The sequence below is a fragment of the Vespa crabro genome, chromosome 19 (assembly GCF_910589235.1).
Source record: "Vespa crabro chromosome 19, iyVesCrab1.2, whole genome shotgun sequence".
Lineage (NCBI taxonomy): Eukaryota > Metazoa > Arthropoda > Insecta > Hymenoptera > Vespidae > Vespa > Vespa crabro.
This window is the reverse complement of record NC_060973.1, coordinates 4,382,512-4,399,827: the sequence shown is the minus strand read 5'-3', so window position 1 is coordinate 4,399,827 and position 17,316 is coordinate 4,382,512. Positions and strand designations below refer to the sequence as shown.

Sequence of the window (17,316 nt, the reverse complement as noted above, 5' to 3'; positions counted from 1 at the left end):
TTAAATGTATTGCTCTTTGAAATTATGATTTATGTAAATAATTGAATTGTATTTTGCATTTCGAAAAATTGGCACACCAAAAATTTCAAGAGTATTAATTCGTATTGAATTTATTTGAAATCGTATTAAATTCACTGTATGATTATTCTCTTGTCTATCGTGATGTTAGAAATTTTTGAAAATTATTTTTAAAAAATAAGAAATAATTAGACTTTTGTAAAATTCGATTTTTTGTGCGTCGAATCTAATAATTAGTATATTCGAAAGAAGCGGATAATAGAAAAATGGCCGTAGATGTCGCCTCGGACGCATTAATATATACATAAATATATTTTTTTAAAAGTAATTGCAGTATAACGACTATATTGGGATCATAGGTGCGTATGTTCGATTAGAAAGGATCTACTTGAAAATGAAATTCGGTGAGTGATTTTTTTCTTTTATTACATATTTAAATAAGATACAATAATTTAATCTCTATATCTAGCGTCTAGAAAAATTATCATATATGTTCGTCAATTTGAAAAAAAAGAAAAAGAAATGACAAATTCATTCATTAGAGATACATATAGATATATACATATTCGTGTACAGATTAAGAGCGATATTTTGCGTATTAACATTTGATAAGAAATTTTGCCAATGAAAGAAAATTGATCGTAAAAATAATTTTTTGGTTATGACAAAATTAAGTTCAAACTAATTTGATCACAGACGTTATCTATTTCTTTTTCTTTTTTTTTTCTTTTCCTTTTTCTTTCCATAATCTTAACAATTAATGTGATGCCCATTTGTCATAATTATTTCTTGTCCGCGATCTTTTTATGTATATGTATATTTATTTATTCGTTTATTTAAAAATATTAACCGAAAAATATAAGTGAGATTTCATGAAGAAGTAATGACAATCTCTGCAAGATGTCGCTTGTACACGTACAGGGGCAGTTCTAAGCTATTTACACGCAATAAATTGCAACAATCTTTTTAGTCGATCATTTTCAATGAGCAAATTGCCACTTGAGAGTCTGGTGCCCTACCGAATGGCTTTGAATCATCCGGTGCTATATACTCGTTCACTCGATAGGTCAACATCGTTTCATACGCATATACGTCTATAGCAAGTTGCTAAAAATTTAAGAGAAAAAAAATATTTATCGTTTTTTTTTTCTTCACATACGAGAGCGATTTGAAAAGAAGAATTTTTTTGTTTTATAAATTTAATTCTTAAAGTGAAACGCATCGTGAAGCAAAAAAAATTAATTAATTTGTCAAATTGCATTATTAAATACGGATGTGTCGATAAGTTAGTTACTTTGCAGATATCGATTATCGACCGAGAATAAAGAATTACCTGCGTCAAGGGGCTCGTATTCGTCGTGAATATACCACCGTATTCCTTCTTCCTGGCAACTCTCAAACAATATTCTTCCATTTCTCCTATAATTATAACATTTTCCGCTGGCGCTAAATCGGAATGCGTCGCCATCATAAAATTATGTATTATCTGTCCCTTTCCCTTCGGCAATTTTTTCTCCCTAATTGGTTTCTCCAAATATTCGAGAAAATCAAAGACTATCGTTAATTTTGAGTCAATCTCGACTTCCGGCTCGTCCCATAGATCGAAATTCAAGCTAACGCCGATAACTCGATCGTCTTGAGATGATTTTACGACGAAACTTAAATCTTTTTCGATCAATGGCTCCCATAACTTTTCCATCAATTTTTGATAATCCTCTCTGCTTATGTCATCTATCAACCATTGCTCTAAATCGGCTTTCGAGTAGAAACTTTCTGTGATTATCCTGGAATAATGAAAGGTATAAACGATATGTTAAAAAGTCGTTCGTTGAAAAACTAGATAATATCCTTAATTTTTTGTTTACTTAATCTTTGTAAATTTTATACACATAAAACTATATAAGTTAATTAAATGCAATATATCTGACTTTTAATTTTGACGTCAAGTGAAATTCATGAAATGTACCGAAAAATGTCGTGAAAAATATTCCGCTTATATAAGGATCCTAAGATACATACTTGATCGCGTTCTCTTTGTGTGAATCATTCAACATTTCGAAATATCGTTGCTCCTCGTCGATGTTCTCTTTCAAATTATCATCCTTGGTGTTGGTCTTCAATAGTCTTAAAACATCGGCCAATGTTTTAGCCGTGATAAATTCCGTTATACCAATAGAATAACCTTGATCCCTTAATTTTGTAACGGTATAGACAGAATTCAAGGAATTTCCACCGAGTTCGTAAAAGTTCCCCTCCAAATTTACTGTTCCTCGATTGCTCGCACCAATCACGGTTGCAATGGTGGGAAACAATACTTTGGCTTTCGCAAGATCTTCTTCTGATACACCGGTATAATCGCAATTAGCGATTTCGTCGTTCTCTAAATACGCCGAGAAAAGATCGAGAGGAATCATCATTAAATTTTCCAAGTAAGCTTTAATCGTTTGATTGTTAAAAAGTCTTTTACCAATAGATCCTTATCTCGAATGATTAATGTAATGACGATGCAGAGTTACGAAGAATCTAGTAAATTTCTTAAGCTCTCCTTATGAAATCGCGTGGATACAAAGATAAATACGGAAAAAGAGAGAGAAATAAATAAAGAAATACAAATTACCTACCATTAACGAGATTCGATGATTCATATTGTTTGAAGAGCATCTGACGATCGGTTTTACCGTTCGTTAAAAGTGGTATGTGATTAACGATTATAACCTGCGGTTGCATGTAAAGTGGCATTCTCTTTTGTAAAGCAACTTCGATCTCCCTACTACTGATCTTAGTTTCCTCCTTTACCGTTATAAACGCCAGTAATGCCTATTTACGTAAAGAAATGAAAAAAGTGTCTTTTTATTAGACTCACAATCAGCTTTTATCGATTCTCTCATTGAAAATTTATGAGATCGATCTCAAGATAAAAAGATCGTTAAAAATGTAAAAGAATTTGTTCTCACCTGCGACAAATCACCAGGCTTGTAACAAAGTACTACGGCCTTATCGATTTCCGGGGTTTTCGATACAATTTTTTCAACTTCGGAAAGATCAACCCGGTGACCCCGAACTTTGACTTGAGAATCGACACGTCCTTCGTATATCATCGTTCCTTTGACAATTTTTGCGTAATCACCGGTCCGAAAAACTCTCGAGTATTCTGTTGAGAAAACAAATGTCATTCGAAAATGACAAATCAAAGTTTTTTTGTTTTCTTTTTTTCTCTTTCTTTTCTTTTTTTTTCTCTTTTTTTTACTCCTTATTTGCTTTTGCCTTTGCCATCTAATTTCTGTCTTTCATCCGTTCGTTTGTTCGTAGCATTAGCAATAATTAAATATACTTCCAATTTTTTGTTTTCTTCAAGAATACCATTCAAACGATACTCATTATTGTTACCTTAGATCTATCGGAATTATAGCTTAGATAAAATTAATTAAATATTGCAAGACCTTCATAAGAAAATTTTTTCTTCTTTTTTCCTTTTCGTGGATTTACAGCGAACAGAAATATTGAAATCTATAGAATTAATTAATTAACCCTTCTATACCTTCTTCATATTCTTCTCTTTCTCTCTCTCTCTCTCTCTCTCTCTCTCTCTCTCTCTCTCTCTCTCTCTTTCTCTGTTACTATCTAATAATCTCTGAAACCATTTACAATATACTATTTCTTATCTAGAGCATTCGTGCTCTACTTTTTAAACTGGTCTCATTTTTTATTGTGTCCTTTTTTTGATTTTTTAGGAATTAGAGAAAGAAGATTACGAGTATTATAGAAAATGTTTGTGTGTGTGTGTGTGTGTGTGTGTGTGTATGAATATTAATATAATATTCAGCGGCCTCATCGCATCCATCAGAGAAATAAGGTGTGATCCTTGTTTATTGAATCATATAGAATTATAATTATTAGTAGATTTATTACGATCATTCGATCGAATATTAATTGATCAATATAACGTTATAATTTGAAAGTATTTCAATCTAAGAACGAAGAAAATTGAATAAGAAAAATTATCTTATTTTGTCGCGTATCAGTGGATTGCAAAAAAAAATTCAAACTTCAGTTGAATTTAATTAACGTGTATTATATATACATTAAATATCATGGTATGTTATATAATTACTTGTTATTAAGAAAAGAGGAAGGAAAATATGAAGGAGAGAGAGAGAGGGAGAGAGAGAAAGGGAGAGAGAGAGAGAGGGAGAGTGAGAGAGAGAAATATGAAATCTTGATTTCATTAATTTGTTTGACAGAACATATAACTGTTGCAATAAAGCAGATTTAAGCCGCATTGTTACGAAACAAAAATAAATATTGTAATAACAAACGTAAAATATTTTAATTGTAGTAATGCATGACGCGTAATAGGAACAGTGGTATAAAAAATAGAAAATATTTTCAGTTAATATTATGAAAAAATATGATAATAACAAATGATTATAATCAAAAGAGATTTAAAGGGTGAGACAAAAATTCTTATGTGATTTTAAAAGTCGATTACTTTTTTGTTTTTTTTTTTTTTTTTTTTTTTCGAAACTTTGAACTCTTGTAATTTTAAAACCTAAGTTTGTAGTATTACGCTTTGAAAGAAAAAAAAATTGGTCTAAAAAATCTCGAAAAAGAGTAATTGATTTTTAATAATCATTTAGAACATTTTGGCTCATCTTGTATAAATAGAAAAAAGAAATATATATTCAAAAATCGATAAAAAAACCAACCTGGATCGATCGCATATGGATTATCCATAAATCGATGAGATTCTCGATCTCGCAAATAGCCAGCCGCCAAATTTCTACCAGCTACTAGTAATTCGCCGATTTCTCCTTGAAGTACCAAACGCATATCCTCGTTAACCAAATAGACCATGCAATTATCTAAAGGATTGCCTGAAATGAAAAGTGGAAAAAATTTCATTAAAAAAAAAAAAAAAAAAAAAAAAAAAAAGCAGAATTATTTTGCACGTCAAACTATTATAGATTATATATATATATGGATATATATTCGAATATTTTAACTATTATAAGTTATACATATACATCAACGCATAAATACAGTTTCTATGTACCTATATCTATATCTATATCAAATAGATATTGTATATTTGTGTGTGTGACTATGTATAACTTCTACTTATTAAAATATTCGAATTATATAATATTAAATGTAGCAATTTATGTGAAAGCAGGCATAAATGAAAAGAAATAAAGGAGAATGGTTAAAAGTGTAATATAAATTTATCGAGAATATATAATAAACATATATGGAAACATAAAAGAAACGTAATGCGATATCAACGTTTACAAAAATCGATAAAAACTATTATTATTTATATAATAAATTAGAATAGAATAACAATTAATAGTAATAAAGTTAGAGTAAAGTATCATTTAATAATAATAATAAATTAAATTTTATCATTGAAAAAATTACTAATTAATTTCTCTTTCAGAATTTTAGAAATCAGAAAAAATTTTAATTTTTCATAGATTTTAAATGTCATATTTCTCAACGCTATTTAATACGTCGTTTAATCTCTAATTGACATTTTGGTATTCTTATTCCTAATTATGATTTCGAACGTTAGATTGCTTGAAGAAAATCGGAGGAAAAATAAAGAAAAAAAAGCGGAAATGTTAGAACATTTGTGACATTTCAAGAGTCTTCTTGGAAAAAATAAATGTATTTCCGGGGGCGTGGAGAGAGAGAGAGAGAGAGAGAGAGAGAGAGAAAAAGAAAAATATGAATGTGTTCTTGATTTCATTGACTATAGAGTTTGAAATTAATAAACGTGTTACTTTATTTTTTATTAGTTTCTCATGATCGAAGTATATACGAATAACTTTAAATATTTTATCGTCTGGAGAAAATCAAAGAATAATTTTTTTCTTTTATTTCTTTTTTATTTTTGAAAATTATTTGTCTACGATAGAGAGATGACTACTATAGAATGGAGAGAGAGTTGATTCTAATCATAGCTCGTCATTGATAATTAGTTCGATTAGAATGTGTTAATAAAGATAACAATAGAAAAAGAACAAAGAAATTAAAGTGAAGAAGTGAAACTTACCGATGGGTATTTTCTCTGATATCTCTAGATCGTTACGACTGTGCATTATATGGTAAGTGACATCTCCCATGATCTCGGTGCTACCATAAAAATTTGCCAGCATCTTATTATCACCATGAAAGGTTATAAAGAACTGGTCTGCTAAGGAAATCGATAACGTCTCACCAGAACAGATCCAAAGTTTCAAAGAAGGCAGGGAGTTTTGTTTATTCTGAAAGATCAAGGAAAAGTCAAATAGATCGAGATAAAATCTTTTTTTCTTCTATGCAAAATAGACAACGAGTTTTGCTTATTTTGGTAGATCAAGAAAAGGTTAAGTAGATCATGGTAAAATCTTTTTCTCATTAGTACAAAATTGCAAATGAAGGAACTAGTTTTTTGCTTATTATAGAAGATTAGGAAAGATAAAATTTTTCTCAAGATAAAATCTTTCCTTTTATATAATCCTTAGTATATCGAAATAAATTTGCTTTCACAACTTGTATTTTTATGTAAGAGTTTTACATTTTTACAAATGCATTTGATAGATAATTATAATCATCAAAGTATATAAATTATCCTTATTATCTTTATAAAAGTAAATTAAAATAAATATTTTATGGAAAATAATTGATAATATCAGTTTAAATCTACACATGCATATTATCTATTTATCTTTGTTATTTCCTTTTTCTCACGTGTTATAGTCATTATTATTTACATAATATTTTCAATGAATTATTACGATGTCCTTGTATCGATAGTTCATTAAGTATTAAGAATATCTGTATAAGAATTAGAAATGAGAAAATGTGAACTAATCGCGGCCTTGTTGATTTTTTTTTCCTCATTCATTTCTGCTTTTTCTTTTTCTTTTTTTTATTTTATTTCCTCTCTTTTTAAATATTTCCGTGATACATTAGATATACTTTGGAATCGATCAATCGATCTTACCTGTAATTTAAAATACATCAGCATAGATTGTAGGAGAGATGGAACCAAGACCAGTCGTTGAATCTGGAAACGTAAATGTCAATTTTTTTATTTAGCATCGTAATCGCTGATGAAATAGAATGATTTCATATATCCTCCTGTTTACGTCTGTCTACATTTTTTTTCTTTTTTTGTTTTACTTTTTTTCCCTCTGTTTTTCCCGTCTATTTCATCCCTACCTCATATATTTCTCTTATGTTTTATCATAATTTCCATAAATACGTTTTTATCTTTCTTTTCTACGTAAGTATAACAATTGCAAAAGTATTTAATTCTCACCTTGTGCTTTTCCAAAGTTTGTACGAATCTTTCTGGATTTTTCGTTACTTCCCTGGGAACGACGACCAATGTACGACCTTGTAATAATGGACCCCAAATTTCTGGCACACTATCGACGAACGTTAAAGCCGTCTTAAAGATGCAACGATTCTCGTTCGTCCAATAAGGTAATTCTCGCCATTGCCAGTTCAATCGATTCAAAATTGTTGAATGACGTATCAGGACACCTTTATATATATATATATATATATATATATATATATATATATATATATATATATATATATTTTTTTTTTTTTAGTTTGTATTTATTTATTTTTTTTTTTTTTAATATTAACATTCGTGAGATTATGAGGTGAAAAAGTAAACAAAAAAACATATTATATGTTTTTTTATTAGGAAAGATAAAGATACACAAAGGCAGAGTCAAAATAGTTTCTGAATGATTCATAAAAATCAATTATATTCTTTTTCAAGATCTTTTAGGATAATACTTTTTTTTAAATTGTAAAAGCCTAACAGAAAGTTGCCTAAAGAGTATAGAAAAGGAGTAATTGATTTTTAATATCACATAAAAACTTTAAGCCTACCTTGTTGGTTTAAAAAAAAGAGATTAACTTTTCGTTACCTTTTGGAGTTCCTGTACTACCGGAAGTATAGAGTACGATCGCCAATTGTTTTGAATTCTTTTCGTATTCCAAAATGTCGTCATTTTCGATTCGAGCCTCGTCGAATAGTTGCTCGTAAATTTTCGTTATCGTCCCAGCATACAATGATGTGTCAGCTAAAAGTTGTTGATCTTTACTGAACTGCTTTTCTCAATATTCTTTATTCTTATCATTTTTTTCTCTTTGTTTCTTTCATCCATATATATGATAATATATGATATAAGAGCCAGTTTTATACTGTTCTTTATATGTTAAGATATCGTATTTTACGAAACTCCGAATATTAAAAAAAGATATTTATATTATACAACATTTTATGTTATATAAAACCTTATTAAAATTAGTATGTATAAATAATTATTTTCAGATAAATCATGCGAAACGAAGATATTAATTTAAATATTTATTAATATTAGAAATGATAAGAAATCTAATTTTCAATTAAACAGGTTCCCGTATTCATATTTATAAATACGTTCGTTTATTTTTCTTTTTTTAGAAATAAAATCAAAGACTATTAGTTTACAAAAATTATAAAGACGTAGTATAATACGTCATCGGCCGTGAAAGTGACAGGAGATAAGGATTTAACATTGATAGATTGACCATGATAAAGCATGCTACGTTGAGGTAACCTTATCAATTAATTCGCGTAATTAGAAAGGAAGCTAACTTGATAATCTTTTCTAATGTAAATTAAGACTACTTGTTAAGTCTTTGTTTGTTTAGTTTAATTTTTTATTTCTTAATAAATTAGTATTTACACGATTAACTAACGACGACTAAGCAATATTGTTTCGGTATTGATCGAATCTTGGATTTATAATAGAAGAAGAAAAAAACGAAAAAAAAAGAAAAAGAAAGAAAACAAGAAAAAGATTAAATGACCGCTCTCATTTATTCTTTCTATCAAGGCTGTTCTGAATAAATAATACAGGAAGTAGCTTCCATATCGAACAAATAGCGGAAAGAACACACTCCTCATTAACAGCCTCAGGCTGCGATATTTTTCCATCAAAATCTTCAAGGTCTTCCCATTCAACGATATACATATATTATGATGATGATGATGATGATAATGATGATGATGATGATTATTATTATTATTATTATTATTATTATTATTATTATTATTATTATTATTATTATTATTATTATTATTATTATTATTATTATTATTATTATCATTTCTTTTTTTATTTTTCTCAACTTTACTTATACAGTGATGTTATCTCATTGAAAACTGGAATTTTATTTTATTTCTGTTTGCAAGATTAATAGGTGGATAAATTTATATATATGCATAATATTAATAAGTAAAAATATGTATATATATAGTTATATTTAATATAAATTTTATATATATATATATATATATATATATATATTTGTATAAGAGTAAGTTAAAGACATCAATGTTAAATAAAAGAAAGCGTATAATATAATTAAAAACAAAATATACTAATATATAATTTGATTTATAGAATTTTTAGGAAAAAAAAAGAAAGAAAAAACTCTTTTCTTCCTTTATTTTTTTATCTGTTTTTCTTTTTTTTTTTTGTTTTTTATAGATAAACGAACGAGTTGAAGGTTAGTTTAAAAATTGCTTACCTTCCTTCTCGAGGATCACTATGATTGGTTCAGCCTCCTGCAAGATGTGTTTCAACCTAGTCGATGGGAATTCAGGGTCCAAAGGTAAATAAGCCATGCCAGCTTTCAATATCGATAATAAAATTATTGGTAATTTTTCAGTTGGCCTCATACAAACGGCTACCAATGGTTGACTATCAATTTTAATTTTCTCAGCATATTTTCCTAATGCTCTTGCTAATCGATTCGTTAATTTGTCTAATTTTTTGTAGGTCATTTCTCGTACCTCGCCGTTAGCATCTAACAAATCAAAAAATCGAAGATCAGTACGAAGTTCGAAATGTTACTACAAAAAAAAGAGAGAAACAAAAGAAATCTTTCATTAATTTGAAATTTCGTTTTATTGATCATCTTCACCTTCGAAAATGATTGCAATATCATCAACATGTCTACATGCTGTTTCGCTGAATAATTTATGAAGTAATTCCACCTCTTCGTTCCTATTTACTTGACGACCTTTCAAAATTGATTGCTGTTGTAGGGTACCCATCTAAAATCGGACATCAAAAATGTCATTGAAAGAGGATATTATTATGATCTGACGTAATAAAAATCTTGGCTTCTCAATGAAAATGAATATGATAAACGTAAGTAAACACTTACACCGATACTTTTAACGTGTAAAAAATATGTCAGATTGAAGAAATACATCGATCATTTTAATAATGATCAATTCGAAAAAAACGACGTTTTGCGAATCATACAATTCGTTACTGTAAAAGAAAAAGAAAAAAGGATTGTTGTCTTGCTATATTGCAATTAACCATCGTACTATCAACCGTAAATACATTAAAGGAAAAAAAATGATTTCCTGTCATTACGACAAAGGAAACAAAAAAAAACATGTGCCATTTTCCCAATATAATTTTCGTTATAACATTGTAAAGAAGCATATATATATGTTTCTCTATTTTCTATTCACGTTCTCATATCAAACTTCGTACGAAAATATAATAGAAAACAGGATGAATGATTTCTCGATTGATTTACAGGTTTCACTAATAATCGATCTTACTTATAGTTTGGATGAGGAATCTTTGAAATATTTCGTAGAACATTAAATCTAAATGTATTATGAAAAATATAACAAAACAATCACATATTGTAGATGCAAAGAGTAAAATGACTACGAAATATGGAGACTATTGCATAGATCAACCGTTTACGTAAGCATTTGTAGAACAACAAGAAAGTTGATCAACCAGTGCGTTAACTATCAACGAAAGGTATGATTTACAGGTTTCATTAATAATCGATCTTACTTATAGTTTGGATGAGGAATCTTTGAAATATTTCGTAGAACATTAAATCTAAATGTATTATAAAAAATATAACAAAACGATCACATATTGTAGATGCAAAGAGTAAAATGACTACGAAATATGGAGACTATTGCATATATCAACCGTTTACGTAAGCATTTGTAGAACAACACGAAAGTTGGTCAACCAGTACGTTAACTATCAACGAAATGTATCCATACTGTAAAATATTAAACGAAATACTTAAGAAATAATAATGTAAACATGTAAACATTATATATTCTAAACAAGAAAGTTCATTAAATCAATAAATTAACTAGCAAAGAGAGAGAGAGAAAGAGAGAGAAAGAGAGAGAGAGAAAGAGAGAGAGGGAGGGAGAGAGAAAGAAAGAGAGTGTCTATACCGTGAATTATTCATCGAAATATTTAAGAAATAATGTACGTGTAAATGTTATATTTTACTTCCAATTTTTTATAGCTTATAAAGTTTCAAGAAACTATTTAATCTGGTTGCGTGAATTATGATCGCTACATTGCTGTATCTCTATAACAACTGAAATTATATATACTATAACGACTAATGTGACTAATTGACACTTTTAGAATGTCACACGAGACCATCTTAAAGTAAATTAAACGTCCTGAATACTTGAGAAAAATAAAATTTATGAGGAACATTAGAACACATATTTATGAATATAGGTATGTAACGTGACACTGAACAAGGAACACAATATATGTTAATTAGCTATCAGTTACAATATTATTGAGTTATATAAAGATTATCGAAAGATATCTTCGATACTCACCACGTTGATATGATCAATACTCTTTTAAAAATATTTATCTTCTTGTTATCAAAAGAACGATCGATCAATTCTTTTACTGTATAAAATTTTATGATACTATATGTAGACTCCTATTTATACTTTCACTTATTGTACATACTCTCGCCGTTTTAACTTTTTCTTTCACGAGCGGATCTCACAATGTTCTCTTTTGAGTATAAAAACAAAATTCTTTCAACTAGTTTTCTACGCAGTTAAGAAATATATATAAATATATATATATATATACACACATATATTTATATTGAGAGGAAAATATGGGGGAAGCCCAACTGTCTCTCTGTGTTAAAATCTTTCTCTCCCTCTTTTACTTGAACTTTCTCTCTCTCTCTCTCTCTCTCTCTCTCTTTCTCTCTCTTTCTTTGTCTGTCTTTCTCTATCAAATGAGGCGCATTTGAGCGTCACCAATAAATGGTGCTATTATCTTCTTTTTCTTCTTCTACCTCTTCTTCCTTCTTCCTCTTCTTCCTTCTTCCTCTTATTTCAGCAATTTATAGTTGGAGCAATAAGAAAAATTTACTACAGTATAATAGGATACGTCCTCGTGTTCGCCGTTCTTTTCACGTCTTTCTCCGCGCATCGGTATCAGCTTGCTCACCGACATGGAACTGTATCCTCCCGTGAACTCACCAGCTTTTATACATTCACAGCAGCGCCTCAACTCTCCGCGGTGCTGGCACTGTTTCGTGACGCTACAACAATTCCCTACTGTAAACCTTACTGATTTGTCTAAACCAGGGCTTCCCAAAGTCTTACAGGCCAAGACCCATTTTTGAAAACAATATAATTTTGCACGTTTCACTTGACAATATACTTGTTATCGAAAGCTGATTGATAATTATCAATTATTAATAATTACAAATTTATTTAATGTAGGATTTACGAGTTGAGAAAAAAATTAGACACAAAATATTAATTCTCATATGATCTTTATAAGAATTGATTTTAAATTATTTATCTAAATTTTAAATTAACATATCACTCAATAAGTCTCCGGTTTAGCTAGGAAAAACAAATTTTTTTTAGAAATTCGACTTTATTCGTCAACATATTCTCGTTCAAGAGTGATACATTCATTCCAACGCTCCTTTAACTTTTCAATGTCTTTTTTTTAGAACGATTTGTCTTTGTTCCCAAAATAGGTCTCAGTTTCGGCAATCATTTCTTCGTTTGAGCCAGATGTATAGTAATGGTTTCTCTGTTTCATCCATTGTCACACACCGACGCAAAAAATCCTTTTTATCTCGCTTGAACAACTTCAAACAGTGCTCTGAATCGTCAACGCATTGTTGTTTTTGATCCGGTGTGAACAATCGCGGCACCCACTTTGAAAGCAACTTACGTATGCTCAAATTTTTTTGTAAAATTGTAAACACTGTCTGATGTCGAATATATCTGAAAATTCATAATTTTAAATAATAAAGAAGAATGATTTAATAGGAAGGAAGTTGCGATAAGATTTCTTGCAATGATGTATTAATATTTTTTTCAAGTCTAATCCTTGAAAAATGTTGTATTATTAATTTTAGAAACTTTCGACAATCGTTTCATCTTAAAAATGATATATACAAATATATATATATATATAGATATTAATTCGTTTCCAAAGACGACGAATCTCAAGCGAACTTTGACTTTCATAGATTAGATTAAAAATAACATTCCTATATACGCAAATTTCTAATTTCATCGCTACGTCGAAAGATTCGCTCGATCAGCAGAAATTCCTTTCTTTCCGTAATCGATAATATTTTTCAATAATTTTCCTCCCAAGAAGGCGTCGATTGTAGAAGCCATAATCACTGATCGTCGGATTAAGCAACTTTGAATATTTTAACGTCTATATCCCTTTGACATTAAACGGGATAAACTGAAAGTAATTTTAAAAAATTAATTAATATTTATTTTCTAAAAATATTTTTTGACATAAAAAACGTTAAAGTACGCGACTATTATTCTGCGACTATTAAATTATAAGTATAATATTATTTCAAGTAAGAATTTTACTAATTTTACTATTTTACGAGTATGCTATCACCAATCTATCATTACTCCTACTGCTGTTAATACTACAATTGCTACACTGTTACTTCTACTACTACTATTAGATAAAATTACTTTATCAACAGTAAGAAAGTGAATGACTAGAACTCTCGGCGTCGGCTCTGTTACAAGAAGGAGATATCATCTTTGAATAATTCTCGTGCAGGCGTCAAAGTCTCTCACAATCGATACCGACCAGATAAAACAAACACAGTAGTCATAGACATTAGATGTAAAATTATCGAAGATATCTCTCTAGGATGAATATATATATATATATATATATATATATATATATATATACATATGTGTATATATACATATATTTATATATATATATATACATATGTGTATATATATACTTATTACATAGTTCAAGTATGCTACGATTATTGTATATATTGTATATATTCAAGTATTCAGCTACGAGAATAATTATATTTGATAATGGCTCACACGATAGCCGTTCATGTGTTTCTTTTATCAGCAAGTGCAAAATCACCAATAATAATTTTGTAATTGCACTATTAAAAATATTTATCGATGATTGAGATGAAGAAGGAAGATAAGAAAAAGGAAAATAATTATTTACGATCTTTAATGATTCAAACTTGACGATTTATCAATATTTGTATTTGTTTTCAAAGAGTCACGTGTATTTCTTTTTTTTTTTATTTTTATTTACAATAGAAAATATTTAGTTCTAAAATTACAATAAGATCAATTATTATTACTTACTTATTTCGTTTTGTTTGCTTTTCGACATTGATGCGTTCAAACGTCTTATTTATCTGAATATTTATATGTATTAAATTGTTATCATTATTATTATTGTTGTTGATGCTATTACAAGAGAGTTATATATATTTCAACTATATATTTCATAAACATTTAACGTATGAACCAAAGTATATGTTACATATATATATATATATATATATATATATATATATATATATATATACCTTGAGTAAACACAATCTACAAGTCAAGACTCGTTCTTAAATAGTATATTACTCTATCGATATTTCAACCAAGGAATTTAATATGATTTTTACGTAGTCACTTTGCAGTAATTTCATGAGAACAAAAAGTAAGAACGAGGACAGCCTTGACTGAGAGCCAGTGAATTGTTAAGTTTTTACTTTTTTCCTTGAACAATTATATATATACATGTATGTACATATGTGTGTGTGTGTGTGTATTTCTTTTTATTATTTTTTTTTTGTTATTCTCCCTTAGTTTTTCGCAAGGTAACAGAATCTGTTTGCTGAAACGATGAAATCATTTGTAATACTCGATAACACCAACGAATCTCACATTTATATTTTAATCATTTAATCGCATATTAATCATTTAATCCAACAATGTTTATCGATTAACATTAATACTATCGACAATATATTTTATTCCGATGTATTAAGTTATACTTTATGTATATCTCAAAGGGGAAAAAAAAATAGGAGGAAAAAGGAAAAATAAAATTTATAAAGTTAATTTTATATATATATATATATATATATATATATATATATATATATATAATAGCAAAAGTCATCATATGTATATATATGTGTGTGTGTGTCAAAAAAAATTTCAATTAAAATTTATAACGATGCTTGAAACCAATCGCTTTGACTGATCGATCAGAAATCTAGTTTTATTTAATAATATCGTACGAAAATCTTGGAATTTTAAATTTCCCCTTAGAAACAATCTTTTCCATGATATTCTTTTTTCTTCTAATTATTAATCTGTACGGTTAAAGGCAGAAAGTATATAAAAGTGATAAAGAGCAAATATTAACTAGAAAAACACAAGGGAGAAAGAAAAAGAAAAAAACGAGACTATGTAAATTCTATTGAAGAATATATTCTCATTTATGCTCGAGTTACAAGATGGGAATTCCAATCTTGAGAACGTTTTCGGGATTTCCATCGTATTTCCTTCGAGTATGCAACAGTTTCTACAAATCATATCACTGTCACTGGAATGTCGCTTAAGAGGAAAAAACGAATAAAAAAATGGAAAAGAAAATCAATGCTTGAGTGGATTGCAATTTATACATTCATTGCAATTCACATAAATTAAATAAATGTCATTAAAAATGATTTGTAATTAAGAGATTAATAGAGGAATGAATTTCGATTTATACATATGCATTAATACAAAGTATATATAGTAGTAAATGAAAAAAAAAAAAAATAAAATATCAATTAAAGATGTTCGTGTATTTAGTACATATGATCGGGTAGAGTAACAAATTATTATTATTCAGTATGCAATTATTACTTCTTTCTTTGAAATATCTATTTTTGTATACTTTTTTGTTTTTTTTTTTTTTTAGATTAACAAAAGATGAATGAAGAAAGAACATAGAATTTCGTGTTATAATTTTCAATACTAGATAACATGCGAATATAAATACGTATGTATATAATTTAATATTTTTATATTATGTGAATGTGAATGTGAGTGTGTGTGTGTGTGTGTGTAGGTGGGTGAGTGAGTGTGTGTGTGTAGGTGGGTGAGTGAGTGTGTGTATAGGTGTGTGTAGGTGGGTGAATGAGTGTGTGTGTGTGTATGTATATACTTACGTGAAATATAATATTGTATATGTATATGTTTATATATGTGAAATTATTTATAAATTGTGAGAAAGAAAAAAAAATAACGACCTGTAAAAATATATACATTCAACGTTTCAAGTTTCACATTAGATTTTATATTAAATACCTTTCAAATCTTACGTAAGACCAAATATTATTTTATGAAAGTTTACTTGATAATGATTATACTTAGTAACTTTTTCTTTTTCTTTTTTTTTCTTGATTTCTTGATTTCTTGTTTTTTTTTTGTTTTTTTTTTTCTTTTCTTTAATTTCTTGATTTCTCATATTTATAAATCTCATAATAATTTACATCTAATTAATAGTTGTCTCATAACGCGTATAACGCTATTTACCGTAATCTTTTTATAATACATTGCTACAAAATTATGGAAGCGTATCCAATTACGAGTAATATTAAATTGCATATAATCATTAAAGAATAAGATTTCCAATTAGATATATATGTCTAATTTTAGATTATGAACATTTTTTCGTATGGAAAAGGAATGGTTTTCTTCAAGTACATATATACATACATACATACATATATATATATATATATATATGTACATGCATATATATATATATGCATGTACTTATGTATATACTTTTTTCCACAGTAATACTAATGGCATATACATACATGAAGTGATTGCGAAAAAAAAATAAAAACGCAATCAAATGAATATTCTCATTACTAAATAAAAATGGTATCATAGGAAGATTCGAAATGAATAAGTAAAAAATTTGTATGCTATTTAGATCATAAATTTAATCCTCAAACGAACGATTATAAATTTGATCCTTGGGTGAATATCGTTATTTGCAGATTTACATTATACGTAACTATGGAATATATTTCTTTCTTGTTTTCTTTAAGATGATGCTCCATACATTACTTATCAATCAT

At 28.1% G+C, this 17,316-nt stretch overlaps 1 protein-coding gene and 1 long non-coding RNA gene across 5 annotated transcripts; one reads left to right on the top strand and one right to left on the bottom strand.

Moving 5' to 3' along the window:
* Positions 1–427: 427 nt before the first annotated feature.
* Positions 428–12,378, bottom strand: LOC124430749 (linear gramicidin synthase subunit C). Of its 4 annotated transcripts, none has more exons than XM_046977743.1 (14): positions 11,714–12,378; positions 10,246–10,355; positions 10,000–10,132; positions 9,604–9,882; positions 7,953–8,108; positions 7,325–7,551; positions 7,007–7,069; positions 6,074–6,284; positions 4,725–4,892; positions 2,973–3,169; positions 2,640–2,835; positions 2,038–2,398; positions 1,352–1,802; positions 428–1,125 (listed from the first exon to the last, which is right to left on the bottom strand). In XM_046977743.1, the coding sequence occupies exons 2-14, from the start codon at positions 10,291–10,293 to the stop codon at positions 985–987; spliced, it is 2,631 nt and encodes an 876-aa protein (XP_046833699.1). In that variant the 5' UTR covers positions 10,294–10,355; positions 11,714–12,378; the 3' UTR covers positions 428–984. The 4 variants fall into 4 exon arrangements, with proteins under 4 accessions (XP_046833699.1, XP_046833700.1, XP_046833701.1 ...); XM_046977744.1 differs by having other exon boundaries at positions 12,196–12,378; XM_046977745.1 differs by lacking the exon at positions 10,246–10,355.
* Positions 7,357–11,220, top strand: LOC124430754. Its single transcript, XR_006943840.1, has 6 exons — positions 7,357–7,491; positions 9,564–9,687; positions 9,855–10,062; positions 10,124–10,229; positions 10,635–10,868; positions 10,998–11,220. It is a non-coding gene; the product is annotated as an uncharacterized LOC124430754 (long non-coding RNA).
* Positions 12,379–17,316: the final 4,938 nt, after the last annotated feature.